Source organism: Rissa tridactyla, chromosome 1 (assembly GCF_028500815.1).
Source record: "Rissa tridactyla isolate bRisTri1 chromosome 1, bRisTri1.patW.cur.20221130, whole genome shotgun sequence".
NCBI lineage: Eukaryota > Metazoa > Chordata > Aves > Charadriiformes > Laridae > Rissa > Rissa tridactyla.
This window is the reverse complement of record NC_071466.1, coordinates 31,637,617-31,657,022: the sequence shown is the minus strand read 5'-3', so window position 1 is coordinate 31,657,022 and position 19,406 is coordinate 31,637,617. Positions and strand designations below refer to the sequence as shown.

The 19,406-nt window shown below is 43.9% G+C and overlaps 1 protein-coding gene across 3 annotated transcripts; it reads right to left on the bottom strand.

Annotated features, from left to right (window-relative positions):
- Positions 1-2,257: 2,257 nt before the first annotated feature.
- On the bottom strand, positions 2,258-19,003 carry SLC25A15 (solute carrier family 25 member 15). Of its 3 annotated transcripts, none has more exons than XM_054182189.1 (7): positions 18,870-19,003; positions 16,203-16,330; positions 11,931-12,189; positions 7,044-7,181; positions 6,561-6,730; positions 5,426-5,584; positions 2,258-4,500 (listed from the first exon to the last, which is right to left on the bottom strand). In XM_054182189.1, the coding sequence occupies exons 2-7, from the start codon at positions 16,255-16,257 to the stop codon at positions 4,376-4,378; spliced, it is 906 nt and encodes a 301-aa protein (XP_054038164.1). In that variant the 5' UTR covers positions 16,258-16,330; positions 18,870-19,003; the 3' UTR covers positions 2,258-4,375. The 3 variants fall into 3 exon arrangements, with proteins under 3 accessions (XP_054038164.1, XP_054038172.1, XP_054038178.1); XM_054182197.1 differs by having other exon boundaries at positions 18,787-18,886; XM_054182203.1 differs by lacking the exon at positions 18,870-19,003 and adding an exon at positions 18,571-18,708.
- Between the last annotated feature and the right edge of the window lie 403 nt (positions 19,004-19,406).

Sequence of the window (19,406 nt, the reverse complement as noted above, 5' to 3'; positions counted from 1 at the left end):
TCTGGTGCTTCCTTAATCTTTTTATTCAAAGAATGGTTTGGGTTGGAGTGGACCTTAAACATCATCTAGTTCCATGGGCAGGTTGCTTGAAGTCCCATCCAACCTGGCTTTGAACGCCTCCAGGGAGGGGGCATCCACAACTTCCCTGGGCAACCTGTTCCAGTGTCTCACCACCCTCACAGTAAAGAATTTCTTCCTAATATCTCATCTAAATCTCCCCTCTTTCAGTTTAAAACAGTTACTCCTTGTCCTATTGCTACACTCCCTGATGAAGAGTCACTCCCCATCTCTCCTGTAGGCCCCCTTTAGGTACTGGAAGGCTGATATAAGGTCTCCCTGGAGCCTTCTTTTCTCCAGGCTGAGCAACCCCAACTCTCTCAGCCTGTCTTCATAGGTGAGGTGCTCCAGCCCTCTGATCATCTTCATGGCCCTCCTCTGGAACCAAGAGTGGAAGGGGAGCGACATAGCTTTCCATAGCTTATACCAGTTAATGAGGTAAACAGAGGTCACATACCTTCCCTGTGCTCACCAGAGGGTAGTGGTACACTATTAAGTACATGTATGGACTCAACTTCTGCTATTGTTGTGTAATTAGCTTTAATTACTGTAATTACCTGCCTTTAGGAGTTGGGCTGTTGGAAACTCCTACGGTGTTGGAAGCTGCTTCTATCAGCACTGTACTTCAAGGGTGGAGGCTGAAACTTGTCTTGAATGACCAACAGTGATCCACCAGCTGTGTGCAGTTCTAGGTGCAGGATAGTGAGCCTGGGTCACAGATACATGAAGTCTAAGCTCCTGTGCAGAACAGGCACAGCTAGAGCTGGCTCTCACAACCTAGTTCAGCTGTGTATATCTCCATGGGTAGGACTCTCACGCAAGACTTAAACTTATTGCTACTTTTCCTTCCTAGTTGGAATTCCCCGTGTTCCAAGTTGTAGCTGTTGCATCTTGTCCTGCCCCTGTATGCCTCTGAGAAGAGCCTGGCTCTGTGCCTTCCCATGAATGAGGTAACTGTACACAGCAGTAAGATCTCTCCTCAGTTTCTGTTATGGCTGAACAAATGCAGTTTTCTCCACCATCCTCATTGCCCTCTGACTTGCTCCAGTATGCCCCTGCCTGCCTTATACTGGGGAATGTGAAATGGGATGTGGTACTCCATGTCTGCACCGACAGATGTGAGAGGTATGAGCAGAGGGTCAGACCTGTCTGACATGCTGGCTCTAGAGCCCGCTGTGGCAGCCTAGCCTTTGCCGGAAGGGTGTGCTGGCTCACGCTCAACTTCTGCGATGCTGGTCCCCAAACTAGTGTTGCTTCAGCGGCTGCACGTGTTATTGCACATAAACTTAATAAACTGGCCCTCAAGGTTGAGGGGTTCTGGCAAAGCATCTCCGGCTTGAGAAAAGGAAGGAATAGCCACTCACCCAGGAGTGAGACCACAGCCGCATCACTAGAGGGCGATGGAGCAAGAAGGCAGGTCAGGCCTCTGCAGTCTGCACTGAATGGAGGAGGAGCTGGACGGGGATGCCGTTTTATTGCAGCTGGAAGCGGCTGATGACTAAGTTCCTTTTGGCTTAGCTCGGGCAATTGGATAGCCCTGTCCTAGGATGCCCTTCCTAATAGTTTGCAGGGCTGTTAAGGTGAACCTTCCTGTTTATGGAGTAAGCTAATCTCAAGTAGCAGCAGCAAAGGCTGTGAGTCAGGCTCTTCCAGCTCCAGCATGCAGTTAAGTAAAAACTACTGTATAAGCAGGAATGAGTAACAAAATAGCTGTATGGGGGAGATACTACATTCAAGCACCACTGATCAGAAGATGGCACTGACCTTGTCTGGCTTCAGGGTAGCGGACACTCATCCCTTACATATGTGGAATTTAGATGGCCTGTACTGGCCTCCTGGCATTCCTCTGGCAGGAAACTTAACTTATAGGATGTATCATGGTAATCAATGATCTAGACAGTTGGAAGTTGAGTTGAACCTTCATAGTGGAGCCGATTTCAGTACTAACAAAGCACCAGGCTGAGGGCTAATCTATGGGCTTTACTTTTCCATAGTAGATAATGTAAAATCTGCAGTTGTTCCATAGCACCTTGTTATAGCTGGCACTTTCCCTTCAGCTTTGAGGGTTTTATACATTCATTGATTGCAAAATCCTTTTCCTTTAATTCTGGAGGGGTGCTGACACTGGCTTCAACCTCTTTGCTCTTCAGCTAGACAAGCTTGTTAAGTGTTGTTACATAAATAATAGCCAGGCACTCAGTTAACAAAATCAAACTTTATTCCCCTGAATTCCAATATGAACATATAAAGTTCTGAGCTGAACAACTGCTACGTGTGTACAGCTTAAGCAGCTGTGAATGGAAAAAGTACTGCTTACAGAAACTTCAAAAGGTAAACTCTTAAAATGCATGTGTCTCAGCCACCAGCTTCTTGCTGTAGGTTCAGTTCTAAATATCCTGCATCTCTTGAAGCTTCAACTTTTTGTTTTAAAAACTGCAACCATCAGCTTTAAAAAATGAAAGCAAAGACAAATCTAAGAAATAGATTGAAGTATTCCACTGATGTGGAATCAGTCCTCACCTTTTCGTAACTATTAGAAATGTATACAAATATACTATTTCTCTTGGGTAGACAACTTGGAAAAGAAGGGGAAGTCTAACAACCCTTAAAGCCTCACCTTTGTACCTGAACTATTTAAACATTTGGCATACATTCTTTTTAAATACTGATTGTACACAGTGTTACTGCCCCTAGTGTACTGGTCATCCAGGGTAAGCTGGTGCAGAGACTGAAGGCTCTTCAGCCATGCCCTGCTTTAACTGCCTTATATCTTGGATGCATGAAAGGGAGATGAGCAATTCTTGCTGCAGATGAAGGCTGGAGAAGCAAGAAGAGTTTGTAGAACTGCCCCAACCACCTTTCATCAAAGAGAAGCTGGTTTTTGTGCACCCTGGTGGCACTGCCTGGCTTTCATCTATGCCTAAAGCTGCTTCCTCGCTCTGGGATCTGAAGGGGAAACTGTAACATGCAGAACTGAGCTGTTCCAGCTGTGGCTGTTGTCACTTGTCACTAACAAGTTGTGGTTGCTGTGGCAAGCTGCTGGTCTCTGTGCAACGCTGTCTGTGCCCTCCACAAGGGTGGGCTGTGACAGTGTACAGGTGCCATCCCTCTGTACACCTCCAGGCCCAAGTCATGAATTGTGTTTCTCCGAGATCTGCTTTGCCTTCTCCCAGGGCAGGCAATAGCTGCTTCTTACAAGGTAGAGCACACTTGTATAAAGAACACTCTACTTCAAGAACAAGACCAGCACCTAGAAATAGGCATAATAGGCATTATTGCATCATTTTGGGTAACACTCACTAACTGCATGTTTAATCAAGTAACATGACCCAGCCGGCATGCCCACCAGGCCTGAAGGTGATACGTACTATCCAGTCATATGAGCTTTTTCCACTCAGCTTGAAGAGACACAGCAAGTGGCAGGACTCTGGCCCAAGTTAAGCACATGCTACACCACAGAGACCATGGTGTCAGTTGTCTTTAAGAACCCAGTTCTGGCTTTCTACTCCTCTTTAGTGTCTTGTCCTTCAAGCACATGGACTCATTCATGCCAAGGTGACCCAAAACAGGAGCCTGCACAAAGTTACAATCCTGTGCTCAGAGCGAGCAGCTATTTTCAGCAGTCTCCCTTACACTAAGTGTTTAAATCACTCCAGCACTTCTTGGAAGGATTTAGAAAATAATAAAATGGTGCATGGTCTCCTTAACCCCAGTAACTATGTGTTTTTGTCTTTTTATGGCTTTAAGTCATACAACGTAGGGGGTAAGCACTTCCTACTTTTATAAGCACATCTAGAGTACACAATTCAGGCACCAACTGCCATAACCTTGAAAAGTTACAGAGCAGAAGGGAGCTGGAGAAAGGCTAGATGAGGGATACGTATGTCAGCCACAGACAGGACCTCTGTTATTTTGAGTCAAAGACTTGCCAGCAACAACTGGGAAAGCTCACCACCACAGATTTTGAAACAGGGCTTTGCCTTAAACAAATCACAGCTTACTGCTGCATGTTATGTTAACATATGACCCAACAGGTCAACATAAGTCTTTCTTAGCACCATCACAGGTCAGGAAAATACATTTATGACATGCGATGTACCTAGTGCAGAATCTGCAAGGTGGAGATAGTTCTGCTGGTCCAATTGAAGCAGCATGTACACATTCTGTAAAATCACCTGAATTTAAAAGATTACAAATCCTAAACTGGAGTTGAGTTCCTAAAATTAAGTCACTGATTTGGCCCTGCTCAGACCACGTTTTTGATCGTTTATTTAAATGATCCTTAAACAACCTTTTGTCCTCCATCTCCTAGAAGGTATCAGTAAGAATCTACTTGTTTCATCATAAGTTTCCGGCTGTACTCATAGGCAAGGAAGAGTGCCCCGTTGGCCAGGAATGCACGGATCATAGTTGGCTTTAGTCCAGAATACAAGGCAAGTACACCTGGAAATGAAATCAGAACCAGTTAGCAACTGATTTAATTGCCTGTCTGCATCAACCACTGTGCTTTTACCTTCGAAGGATACTGAAGTAATATTTCTGCTTAGAGGAGCATGCACACAGAGAGCTGAACTCACCCATGCAGCTGCTAACCACAGTGTTGCTGGATATTGACATAGGAGTATCTGGAACTGTAACATGAGTTTAGCCATTTAAATGCTTATGTTAGAAGCTTATCTCAGTTATGACAGGGTCTTCAGAAGGGTACCTTGGTCACCTGAGGATACAGTTCATAGCAGCTGTACCACAGCCGGCAAGGGGACAGAAAGAACAACAGGACTACACTGGAGCTGTGTCCCAAGCCAGAGCCCTGCTCTGATGAGTATCTTCTCTTAGCAAGAGGGCCAGGAATTCACACCTGCTGCCATGTACATTCTTACACCATCTTCTGAAGTGCCTGGTGCAGGCCTTTTCCAGATATGAGACACCAAGGTAGAAGCCCCACATTGCCAGGCTTTGATTTATCAAAATCCAGCCAGGATTGATTTATCAAACAGCCCTTGGTCAGCCATACATTAACTTGTAGAGGTGAAGAAAAATTCTGTACTGAACTTAACCAGTTCCTTTAATTTTCATATATAGGTTTGGTCACGTGTAAGGAAGCTCATTCCTTTATCTGCTTTTGTTAGCTTTAAGTGAATTGTCTCCTGAACCAAGAGGCGTGGCAGACGCAGTAGGTCTCAATTCTAGATTCCAAGCTTTCCAGACTACATGAAGCATCGATATTTCTATTGGTTAGAAACCGTTTTTGTCCATCTCTAACACATTATCGGTGGACTAGATTTCTTAAGCAATTTTTGGTATTGGAAAGTATAGATTTCAATCTGTAGCCGTACGGATACAGCTGATATGCTTAATGCATACTCACCTTCAGTTCTCACAACAGTTACAAATGTTCCCATAAAGCCTGTCTGTTTTCCAGCCATTGAAAGAACCTGAATTCTGGATTTGACACAGTCCACGGGATACACAGCAATCCAAAGACAGCTGCCTCCAAAACCACCACTTAGTAGCAAAGGAATGGGACCTACAGTTAAAAAAAATAAGCTTTCATACACACCACAAAATATTCACCGATATAAATATCACATTGTTTCATCTACAGAAGTCAAAGAGAACACAGAGGAATCTGCTTTATGACAAGAGAGCAGTTTCCACTCCCCCACAAACCTTTAAGTTAATTTTAAGCTACTGGTAAGTTGCAAGTCCAGCTAGAAGCTCAAAGGTTATAGGGAGTGCCTCCTTGTTTATGGGCCATGCTAAAAAAGCATAACTCAGAATTCTGTTTTGACTGTATTAACTAAATTAACTCCACTCCTTTCACACTTGTAATCACTTTCCAATGTTGTGAAATGGTTTAGAGTAACATCACAAAGTGTCATCTATAGAAAGTCCAGAATTTTTCATGATGCAACCTCATTTTGTGTTACAGCTCAGATGCTTACAAATATTTTGCAAAAACAAAGACCAGAACACCTACAGCTGAAATGCTAACTCCCAGCGAGACAAAGTAGGATTGTGCAGACTTTCAACAGGAGACAAGCAATCCTTATTCTGGCATCTCCTCATTTTTTTTCCACATCTAATTTTCAATCTCAGTGTTCTCTTACTATCATTGTTACGACAACTGATGGTCAGCATACATTTCAGCATGCACTTGAACATACGGTTCAAGACAATACAGCTAAAGACGCCAAAATCACTCTGAACAGTTACGGAAATGAAATAGTTCAGAGTTGCATTACACTGTAGAGTCAGATATTTAAGTAGCTTTGTAATATTACTGTTAACTCACTGTATCCATCTACAATACATCCTGCTCCACTGAAATATATGCATTCATTACTATATTTACATAAAATGCAGACCTCCATATAGTATATGTCCAGTTTCCTTCATTTTACACATATTTTATAACTGCTGTGCATAATTAGCATATCTCCCTCCCTTATGTTCCTCACAACAGCATGCTAGAATCCACCTGGAAAAAAGGGGCACTGTACCTAATTCATCTTTTGATCTCCCAGAGGCAAAGAACGTCCGGCTCAGTTCATATCCTCCAAAGAAGAAGAAATAGCCCGGGACTTCCCGCAGCAAAGTGCTTGACAGGCCACGGTAAAATCCAAGGGGACCATCCTTTTGAAGAACACCCTTTACTACTGACCAAACTGTACTGGTAGAAAGGTTGATCCAGTTAGTGATGCTCAATAGCCAGATAATAAGAAGGTTACAGGACAATAGGCAACTACAGTGACAATTAAGGGTTAGATCTATTGCGTAGACAATAGGACTCATGCAACACTTAGAACGAGATCCTGCCAGGAGCCCTTCACTGGTGCCTGAAAGATTTCCAGGCCGCGACCCTCCCAGCCACAACTCATCTCCGGTTAACAGCGCACTACAAATGTGACACTGCGCCAATACAGAATTAAAAATAATAGAGACATAAAAGGGTTTCAGAGATACCGTGCAGGGTGTACACTTACTTGTGTCCCTGGATTATCTTTCCTGACAACTGCATTTCATGCATGGCCTGCAGCCGGCACTTCACCAGCTCCGTGGGACACAGGACGAGGGTGGCAAAGGCAGAGGCGAAGGAGCCCGCAGCAGCGTTCTGCAGATCACTGCATGAGAGAAACTGCAGAGGGTATTTGGGCACTGACCTTCAGTGCAGCGGAGCCACTGCACCAGCTATCAGCTTCCTGAACCTGTACTCAAAATACCATCAAGAAAAACTGATGGACAGTCTTGGGGGGAAAGAGCCTCAAGGGAAAAGGGCTGTTACTTGAGCTAGAGAGATGAAGAACCTAGCTCATCCCATCTTCACATACAACTCAAATACATAATTTTGACACCTGAGAAGATATATTGCAACCTTTGCCTTTTTTGTTTTACTTTCCTGATTGCAGCAGAATAAGCACTATCAAATCTTCCCCATCTTGGCTTTTATAAAAGTTTACATAGACTTGTTTTACTGAACAGCTTTTGGGTACTAGTTACTTCCTCAGAGAAAACAGGAAAAATAATCACCTCATGCAGATGTCAGTATTCCCAAATTCACCTTACCAGTATTAATACAGGTTTTCAGTGGAAGATGCTAGAAATCTGAAACCACAGCACAATGGACCACCATAGTCTTTCTGTGGATGTGATACCCTGAATGCAACCGTGTGAACCTGAGATAGCGCAGTCAAACATAAACCACGCCACTGAACAGGACAGCACTGTAACCTGTATTGACTCACAGTATTCCAAAACTAATACTTGCTTTGCGGTGATTTTACACATATTGCAAAGTCTGGGCGCTAAACTGCCAGGACTCAAGAGGCTGGTACTCCAGGATCATACTGCTTTATGATATACATTTAAAACAGGCTCCTACAGACACTGGTGTGTTGGACAGGAGCTGCACAATAGCACAGAACAAGGCTGACTTTCAGAGCCTGGGCAGTCAGCAGAGCAAAGACTGACCTTGCTGCTGCACAGAATGTCCTTCCGTGCAAGGGAAGATGTTAACCCAGCGCCCAGCAGTTCTATGCACCTACAGTATCAGAGCTTAAAGCTACAACTTTTCGCCTTACATCATATAACTAAAGTTGTGACGTTAAGCAAAGCTCGTGACATTCAGATGTGGCAATGACAAGAACTGTCAAACTGGAAGAAATCAGTAACTGCCTGCAGAGCAGCAATTGAATAATACGCAGTAAATAAGAAATGGCAACACTGATTGCACAACGCTCTTGCAGCATGCCAACTTGTGTGCGCAACAGGGATCTGAGGTGCAACCCACTGAAGGTCAAGACAGAGGAAGGCAGAGTTAAAAATACAGTACATAGCTGAACCCCGCGGTCATTAAGCTATGAGCTAGAGCAAAGCAATAAGGTTACGCTTTGGAGAATTAGGATAGGAAAATCCAGAAGAGGTGCCTTCTAACCATGCACTAAAGAGTGCACAGGATCTTTCTTCCTTCAAGAGAGGAAAAAAAAAAAAAATCAACCCCAGATGCTATCAGTCTTGAAAAGAGTTCTAACACATGAACATAAAGGACTAGACTTAGCCATAATTCAGATCTTTTCTACTTTTGCCTGATGATGTTTAATTCTACATACAAAAATTCAACTAGACCCACTGTTTAGGCTTTGGTCTTTAATATATTAAGCCTCACTGCAGAAGTGATAAGCCTTGAATCCTGTTCAAGTTCCTTCTCAACTCAAAATGCCTAATTCGGTGTTTTTTCTGGCTGGGAGAGTTTTGATCACACAGCACAGCAGCAAGAATCTTCTGCTCTCACACAGCTGCGTCTTCTAGAAATGGCATTTATCTTGTTTTGTCAAAGAAAATAACCTGCTGAAGATGACTAGTCACGTACTCAAAAAGTCAAACTGAGGTAAACAAGGATAATAGTTCTCTCAGTTTAGACTTTAGCATAGAACAAAATCAATTTGGTTGGACTAAATGGGCCTTTAGCACTTCTCTTTCCATTTGGTTGTCTCAGTTTGGACTTTAGCATAGAATGAAATCAGTTTGGTTGGACTAAATAGATGTTAAATGAAATTAAGTATTTCTCTCTCCATTTGTTTGTTGGATTTTTTTTTTTTTTTTTTGACTCCCACATCAGTGGCATGCATTCCTTTAACTGTAAAAAGTGATGTTTTGTAACTGTCCTTGTAACTGTTTTGCAAGGCTTCACACAGTGAGCGGGATCTCCCTAAATACAGGCAGGCTGGGCAAGCTTGTTTCCACACCATTTAAAGGTATGACTGAAAAGGTAACTTAAAGCAAAACCAAACTATCATAGCTGGTTTTGAGAAATAGCAAACAGAAAATAATGAAAAAGTGAGAAGCAATTGCTTAGATATGGGTAAGGAAAATGGTCAGGTTCACCTCAGTTTGTGACCTGAAGAATTTTCTTCTTCAGGCTAAGACCGTATGACAGTTTTTAAACGGCAGAGGCAATGAAGGTAATTATAGTTCTTTACTTGTCACGGCTGAAGGATAGCCACCTCATCAGGGTTTCTTTCCTCCCCTACAGCACACTACAAGGGCTTCTTAACTCTTCCACAATGAGAATGGGTGGAGAAGTCCTGGACAGACCACACGTACTCAGGGCACCACTGCAGACCATGTCAATACAATTCTCTCACACAGGCACCTCCTAAGATGCCCCCATAATGATCCAGATGAAGAGTCCAATGGAGCAACAATAAGGGAGAAACCTTTCAAGTAAACTTAAATCCTTTAGTCGTTTGTCCTAGTACAGCTATGCAATCACAGTATTTGCTCTTCAGTCAACAATGGAGCCTGGATCCAAAAAGTACTACCAGTACCTGACCAAGGAAAGAAGCGTGAGATGTCAGAAGCACTTGCTATTGCTGCATATTCAAATTACATTCTCATTCCATATCCTACTCCAAAGATATGTAGAGTAGTACACCTATGTATACTGTTTGAAAGTTTCCTGTGCTACCTCCCCTACATACACCCTAAACATGCTGCCTCAGTCAGCTGAAGAGATGATCTGCAAGTCTGTGGTCTATCCCCCAGCAGGATCACAAAAGATGCTAAGCAAAGCAAGCTGTTGCTAGGCCTACCTCTTACATTTTAGTGCGCTGAAGAAGATGAGGGGTCTGTAAACTGAGCAAGCAGAAAATCCCTAATCTAAGAAAGCAGTAGAAAAGGTGGGGACAATTCTGTCTCAGCTAGAGGTCTTGACTGCCAGAAAACAGTGAAAGAGAATGCAAGTAGAGAGCAATTAATATAAGTTTCTTCATTGCTTCATATTCCCTCATAGCAGGCCTCAGACTTAAGATAGAGCACATATTAACGTGTGACAGGAGAACACCTCACATCATAACGCCACTTTTAGATACTTGTCTTGCACTTCAGTAGCTACCTGTGTCATGTCAGAGATCTCAACTGCAGAATCATGGCCTCCTCAGCTACTTCCATTCGGAGACAGACATGACAGAGGCAAAACAAAGCTATTAATGAAAAGCTGGATGTGGTTAACCTTGTGTTACTCTTTGAATGGAGTTAGGACAGTATGAGAAGTCTTTTACACACTGTGGCACAGCACAAGGATGGAGAAGGTGCAGCTACTCTCAGTGCTGCACAGAAGACATACCTTGAGAAATGCGTAATGCTAAGGCACACTGAGACTGTTGGACCACTGTCAGCTCTGAAGTGATGCACCTGGAGAAAAGCTGTCCTAGCTAGAAAGAGATTATGATCGTTATGCCAGTGCATAAATCCACAACTTGTTCACACCCTGAATACTCTGTACCGCTCTGGTCTCATGAGCTCAAGCCCAGATGCATTAGAATTACAAGAGTTTCAGAGAAAGGCAACAAGGACAGCTAAAGGAAGAGCTCCCGAGTGCTCACTGACTAGGAGGGCTGGGATCATGGAATGGTTCGAGTTGGAAGGGACCGTAAAGATCATCTAGTTCCAACCCCCCTGCCATGGGCGGGGACACCTCCCACTAGACCAGGCTGCTCAAAGCCCCATCCAGCCTGGCCTTGATCCTCCCACCTAGGAAAAGACTCAGGTGGGGAAAAGGGGCACAGACCGATGGATAGAGGTCTACAAAATCCCAAGTGGCACAGAGACAGTGGCTATGGACCAACTGCCTCTTCCAGTTACAGACTTAATGATTATCATCTGCAGAACTCCCTGCCAAAGTGCACCGCAGATGCAAGGAACTTAAAAGAATTTGAGGGGGGACTGGAAAAGTGCTCCAAAAAAGATCCAAAGTGATGGATTGGATCACATAAGGCACAAGAAATCCTCTGAACTAAAAACACAGCCTGGCAGAGGACTTGGAGTTAAATATCAAACACTTTCTTTCTTCTTTCTCATTCCTTTGGCAACCACCTATTGCCAGTACTGTAGACAACACACTGTGCAAAATCAGACCCTTGGTTTAATCCCCATTACATTCAAGCTTTTGGAACTTAAATAAATATATTCAAAAAGCAAGGCAATATTAGAAAAGCATCCTTTCCCCTTAGTAAGCCTCCTGGTATGAGAAACCATTACGTCCTCTGCAAAATCAGGACAACCTAGAGATCAAGGCAATACCAACTTTCAGGTGTCACAGCGCTCATTCCCTTTGGTAAGATGTTCCAGGTCTTGAATATTCCAATTAAGTTGTGATTTTCTAAAGCAGCCAACTGCAGTGACAGGTGGATGGCTGTGTTGTAGTCAGACACCATATCCTAGCACAAAGATCTGTGTTCCAACACTTACTACACTGCATACTGGCAGAGGGGGAGCCAGGACACCAGCTGCACCCTGACAATATTGTATTTGCAAGTAGCAGTTGCATGACTTTTTATTTATTTTAAAATATGAAACGGATTTCTATTACTAACCTGAGCTTTGTTTTTCTGTCTACTCCAACAATTCTTCTCACAATTTGTTGGCAAAATCCATAGCACATGAACAGAACGGAGTTCTCTGCGATGTTGGCTACAAGTGCCGGTGTGGTTCCCTTGTAGAAGCCTCGAAACCCCACTTGCTTATAGGTTTTCATAAAACAGTCAACAATTCCTTTGTACATTTCGGGGAACGTCTGCATCTTCACCTTTGCAGTGTCAAAGGGCTGGCCAGTCACCACACATGCTGTCCCACCTAGAGCAAGCAGTGGAAGTTAAGAGGGTGGCTGAAGGTTATCACAACTGAAATGCCTATACACAAACAGCACTATTAGGAAAACCATGCAGAAAGCAAAGATGAAAGAATTCTCCGCATGAAAAGACAACTGCACCGTTTTTAGCACAATGGCATCAACTGTCAGTGGTGAATTTAGTTACCTGAAGAAAGAAAATCATGCATAAGAGAAGTAACAGCTTCGTTCCCATTAAGCATTTCTTTACCTTACTAAAAGCAAGCATCTAAATGAATCAGTTCACTTACATAAACAGGCACCAAATTAGAGGTATTGTTCTGCAATCAAGTCACTTGTGTTAATGAGTTAAGCAACATTTTCCCTTGCTCATTAATACAGTGGTTCAGAAGCCATGTGATTTTACATTCCAGCAATAATAAAAAACTGAAAGATTTGTAATCAAGTGAGACAAAGATTCCCCTAGGACAAGAGGAACACTGCTGAGAGAGTGCTAAAACTGATGATGCATTATAAATTGATTACAAAGACTCAAGCTCTTTACTTCACAACTCCAGATGATTCTTATTTACATTTATACCCTCATACTGGAAGAAAGCGTCCAGGATAAGCTGAAAAAGGGGCAAAAGGGCAAAGTTTCTCAACATATTATCTTTTCCAAACTGAACTGCAAGGTCAATACCCCGGAAACTTGTGAGATATTTCCATCAGTGTCATCAATAACCACTTTGCCCACCATGCAGTGTTCTTCCGCAAGATCTAACTCAATTCAGTAGTCTGCAGATAGAGCTAACGTTACACTTTTTTGGGAAGAAATACCAGCGTACACTGAGAGCAATCTATTAGGAGCCAATACCTAACAGGAAGCATATGACAGGTGTACCTTACATAAAATTTATGGTTTTGCTTTTTTAGCAAGAAAGAACCACCATCCTAAGCCAGAAGCTGATCTTTAACCGAACCACAGTTGACATGCATATGCCTTAAAGAGGGCAAGTTAACAAAATGTTTTTTCAGCTATGAAACCAAAATAATTATCTGTAAATGCAGATAATGTAAAGAAACTGAAATAGAAACAAATGTGCGAATCTAATTAAGATTAGTTATTTTTCTTCTAAGTGGGGAGTAGAAGAGTAAGCAAGTATTTGTTTAACCGTGGTGATTTTCAATCGATTTTACTCTTTGCAAACACATTTGTGTTACATTGTTGCTGCTCCTCGGCAAAGAGGCACTTCAGGTCTTTAAGAGGAACTCAAGATCATGGCTCCCATAAAACCTCATTCTCAGCCAGATGGATCATTAAAAGCTTAGTGCTTCCTTGTGTGACTCCCTCTGAAGAGCTTCTTGCTCTGGGAGGGATAACAAAGGAGAGAAGTAGCTGGCTCAGACCACTAACATCCATGTCAGCCTCAGATGAAAAGCAGGGCTGGAAAGGCTCAGACAATGCTACTTGCAGGCAAGCCAGGGAGGTATTAATCTACAGGACAAGCGCTAGGCTCCTGGGTAAAGGTGGACCTATAACATCCACATATAGTAAAATAATGGCTGCTGGCAGAAGCCCAAGAAAAACATGAATGGTCTTGGGAATGCAAAGCTGAAAAATTGGGAGTGGACCGTGAACAGCTGTTCCAAAAAGAGAAAGGGCTCTCCTTACACTGTCATTGGAGGTAGCACAAGAAGCCCAGTAAAATACAGCAGTGAACTTTGTAAGCCTCAAGCGAAAGACCAAGAGTCCCAGTTAATGTCTAAAATATTAAAGAAAAAAAAGATATTCTTCCAGCCAGCAGTAACGAGTCTAAAAAAGCAGTAACAACAAAAGCAAAACAAACTAGAAAACCAAAAAAGTCAATCCTGCTTGAACGTTTAGACAAATGTGGTCCTAATAATAACACGGGGATAGTGGGGAAGAGTCCTACTTAATCAAAGAAGTGATTAGAGGTTGCTCAGATCCTAGGCAAAGGACCATGACCCACAGGCAGATAAATGACTTATTCTTGTTCAGAGTTTACTTGCCCCGACACATCATTACTTATCAGCTCATCAAGACTATATCTGAAGAGGAAGGTAAAATCAGGTTACGCATTTGCTGGAGGAACTAGCTATTTGCCTAGTTATATACACTTTCTAAAGGGTGCAGAGACACGTGTAATACAGAAATGAGCACTATCCATGAACACAGGCAATACAAAGCAAGGATGTGAAAAGAATACAGAAAATAAATACTAGAGGAACAGCAAAACTGTCTATCACAACAAAAGTAGCAAAGAAAAAGAACAAGAGCAATGATTTACGATTACTGAAGTCACATTGAAAAAGGTCTGAATTCCTTCATCTTATCGGAAAGAAGGAAGAACTACACCAGAGAAGAAAACAGTATAATTAGTTCTAAGTTCCTCTAAGCTCTACTGCCAAAAACCAGGCAAACCTCAAGCACATGCCCTGTTACAGTGAACGTGGGCATGGAACAGAATCAGATGATAAATCTATCAATAGATTTCTAAGCTAATGCTGGTCTCCAGCTCTTGCGGTTGCCAAGATGAAACACACCAGGCTTCAACACAGAAAGACAACTTCCTAAGCCAGAGCGTTCCGCTGCCCTGGATGTTAATAGCAGCATTCCTGAGATGAAGTACCTGGAAGGAAAGCAATCACACCTCCTACTTAAGCACCTGGGAACACCCCCAAAACCATCAAGAACTGCACAGATATGAAATTCCTATTTTGGGAAATAGAGCAGATATAATAGCTATTCTTTACTGAGGACCCAAAACCCAAGGAGAATGAACAGACTAGCAGAAACATGTTTTTTCTAAGGCAATGAAGGAATAATAACAGAAATACTTCTCTTCCCTTGCTGGGAAAGCGGGTGTAGTCTAGTCAATAACATATTTTGCAAAGGCTAACAAAGCAGGTATTCACTGGGGAAAATGTAGTGGCAGATGAAATGCTTTATGAAGGTGCCGCATTGGACTCACGTTATCTGTCACCCCTTGCTCTCTCTGCACTAAGTAAGGTTAACTCCACTCTGACAAATAACTCCTCCAATAACTACCCTGAATGCACTTAACACCATTAATATTGTCATATCCACAGCATTAACACAGTCATAAAAGGACTATTTGTAATAGCTGTTGTATGGGCAAGAAAACCCATTAAATTGTTTAAACTGATTACAACGGTACAACAAATAAATCTTTCCTTCCACCTTTTTCGTATGAACATTGCCAAATTAACTATTCTATCCCAATGTTTGTTACCTGTTCTGGACATCATGCAAGCTTCCATTGGAAACTAGTATCTCTGTGGCTAAGGCTACCCTCATGTCAAAAGCTTTTCCAGTACTTCTACAATAGCTTTTTTCACCCGTAGATGAAACTTAGAAATGTCAAAAAGACCCCTTTTCCCCCGTAGAGTTAACAACTGATTCATGGTAATGTCAATGAGACAATGCAACTGTTTCCACACTTGTGATTGTCACAACTGGTCCCGCAAAACTTTATAGCACGGACTAGATCAAAAATAGAAGTTAGTTAAGTGAATTCATGATCATCAGTTCTACTACTGAAGTTTTCCAGCTTTTAAAGATTTGCACCGGGATGCTGTCTGAGCCAACAACCCTTCAGACAGCCTCTTGCCCATTTAAATTAGAGAGGGTTCCTGGACAAAAGCAGCACCTCAGTCACACACACTGAGTTAACTGCAAAACTCCACTTGTGACCGATTTTTAAACTCACGTAAACATGAGAACTTACACTGAAACTTAAACCTCCTCCTAGAAAATCATTAGTCTGAAATAGGGATTACACCTTCACTTTTTGGCAGAGGTTTCACCACAGAGGAGCAATAGTGATGCAGCTACAATGCTGGCTAAGGTCAGCTGCTTCACCTCCTTCTCCTTAAAATACAGGAGGTGAGATTTTTTTTTTTTTATAGAAATGGGAAATTGCTTTTACACTTGTCAAAGGTATCAAAACTGTCCCTCATAAGTTCTGTGCAATTACGTTCTCTCCAGCATTACCTGCAGCTCCTGCTGTGAGGTCAATAGCAGCCTGAATAGCAGAGTTGATCCTCATGCTTCACAGTTGTTTATCAGTTACTTCAGAGTGAAGTCTCCTGCTTTCTGGCACCTGTCGAGATACTTGTCTCCTGAGGGAAGAGAAAGATGAAGCCTTCAGAATTTACAACAATAACTGACAGGCAAAAGCATCACATGAATGCTTTTACTTCCACTCTTCCATTTAGCTGTTCTAAATCACTTAGAGACAGAAAATGTTTGTCCACGGGACAGAGGTAGCGTATTTGTATTTTGACCGACTAGTTTCGCCGCATTAGGCAAGTCTTCTGGATTGTCACTGCCTAGCTTCAGATTACGCAGGCTTTCCAGCTTCTAGTCTCTCTGGATCTCTCAAATGAAAGCAAAGTGTACCTCCAGGGAACAGCGCTGAGCATTACCTTTCTATTGATTATAGAAGCATAGTCCCCATCAGGTGTCTAAGGCTAGCTGGCAGGAATATTTCCCCTCTGTCTCAGGCTCCCCACCCATAAAGCAAAACAGAGAATTGCTCTCCTCATGGCGGACAGCAGCTAAGAAAACCATATCCATGATGATACAGCCACATGAGGTATTTCTATGTGGCGCTCAGAAGATATGAGTAGAAGAGGAATGAATATGAACACCTAGAATTGTGTCTGGCTGTCATGTTGCCAGTGCAAGCCCCTCACACACCAGCATAGTATAAATAAAAATCACACCTCATCTCTTAAGAAGGCAGCTGGAAAGCAGAAATGCAAAGGCGACACTTTCAAATAAAACATTGAAATGAATTCAGTTATCAAGTTTGCAGCAAGGTAATTTCACTAGGCAAAGATTTAAAACAAGCTTGCTTATCTGGAATAAAATCACTGAGCCAAAGAGCTCCCACTGTTTCAGAACCATGTTGCTGCGCTAGACACTTGGCTTGTCAAAAAAGTTGCATGAGTCTTAAAAAACACACAAATACACACATGAATCAGCCCTTCATTGACTGTTAAGCTTGCCTTCAAGCGGAATACATCAGTAAACAGAACATTTTTTACTCTTCTACCTAATGCAATGCTTCTTTTGAAGCCTGTTCTCTCTCAAAATATATTTGGGAGTAATATGAATGGGAAACATAATTTCCAGTAGGCTACATTGAAAGAATAATTAAAAAAACCCACCCACGCTGTATGAACCATATTCTTTTTACAACTTTCATGTTACAAGCACAGGTACTCGCATACAAGCAAGGCTTTAAGAAAGACTGTCTCTAAACAGATTTATTACTCCTGAAGCTTAAAAAAAGCCAGTAGGCCAAATACTGTCACTCAGTAACTCCACACATCTGTTTAAGATGTGTTGCAGGAATCTGAACATAATGGGCTTAAAAGAAAATAGTCAGTACTCTTGTAATAAATTACACTAATATATGCTATTTCCAAGTTGTGGTTACAGATTTGAACCATTTCACTACTGACAGCATAGTATGCTAGGTGTTATTTCAAAACGGAGGTGCCAAGACCAAGCTACGCTTTATTATCCTATATGCCTCAGTAGCGTTCACACAGGACTCTGCAGTTTTGCTTCTCATTTAGAGGAAGAAAAGAATGACAGATCAGCGAGACTGCCTCTAAATGAAGGGAATTACTACAGAGCAACAATTGCCTGCCTTCAGTAAAACGTACACGGCTTGCATCATGCTGAGTGCCCATCAGCTTGTGCCAGTCCCCAAAGGGAGCACATGCCAAATCACCCGCAGATACCCGCTGAAAGCTTGGCAGTAGAAAGAAAAAGAGAGATGCCTATAAAAATATGGAAATTTTAAGAGCCAAGAAAGATCAGTTCCCTGATCCATAAGAGCACGTTGACACTTTCAGGAGATTTAAGACTCAGACAAAACTACACCAGTGTTACGTACACACATACCTCCCCTCCTATTCTTTTTACTATTTGTAATAACAGTAGCAGACAAAAAACTGCTCGTAGATATCGCAAGGCGACAACTCCTGTTAATTCCAAAGCGAATCCAAGCCTCAAGCCTGGGAACGCAGACGCGTTGGTGAGTGTAACAGGTCCCACAGAGTCCTCCTACACCCAAAGCCCCAGACATTATTCTCTGCCGACGCGTTCCCCACACACTGAGCCACCCAGACGGCAGCACAGCCCCTCGCAAGGGCCCGCGAAGGCAGGCCGCCCCGCCGCTTCCCAAGGTCACAGCAGGCCACCGCCGGGCTGTCACACACACGCTCGGGGCCACCGCAGAGACGGTCTCTGCCCTGCCCAGAGCGCCAGCCCCAGGCTGGGGATAGCCGAAAGGAAGGCTCGGGCTGCAGCCGCGATAACCCCCCCCAGCCCCTAGAACACCCACCCCGGTTTGGAGCAGCAAAGCCCCGACCGGCGTTTTGGCGGGGCGGCGCGGGGAGAGGGCCGAGGCCCGTCGGGACAGGAGCCCGCCTAAACCCCGCGCCGCCCCCGGCCCGACGCCTCTCCCCCGGCTTCCGGGGGGGGGCCGCCACCACCGGCTGAGCTCCGAGGCCGCCCGTCCGCCAGGCCCCACCGGCCGCGGGGCTGCCCGGCTCCGCACCTAGGGACCTCTCCGCTCCGCGGCCGGCCCGGCTCCCTCAGGGAGAGAGCAAGGCCGCCCCCCGCCCGGCCGCCATCACTCACCACAGCACGCCGCCCGCCCGGGCGGCCCCGCCACCCCGCCGCCGCTGCCCCTATATAGGCGGCCGAGGGAGGCGGCGCGGCCCCCCCGCGGCCCCGGGGACGGCGCGGGACGGGGAGGCGGTGGGCGGGCGGCGGGGCCGGGCCGGGCCGGGCCAGGCGGCGGCCTCCGGTGCCCCCGGCGGCGAGAGGCGGCTCCGGGCGGGGAAACCCCCTGCGGTGGGCTCTGTTCGAGCTTACTGGTCAGGATTTAACCGAATTTTTTGGTTTTTTTTGTTTTTTTTTGTTTTTTTAAAGAAGGATTTATTTAGGAATTGAGTACCCTGACGCAACAACAGCGTGTGCCTGCGGGGGAACTGCACTAACTCCCGGCACCGGTATTTATCCAGGCCGACTACAGCTTTTTTTATTTTGGCCTCCTGCTAGTTTGCAGAATTTCACACATCTTTTCAATGTCATTCCAGCAATGCAGGAGAAGGAAAATTAACCTGTGGCCATCTTTTTGTACCACATGCTTGAATAGCAGTTACGTCAATCAAA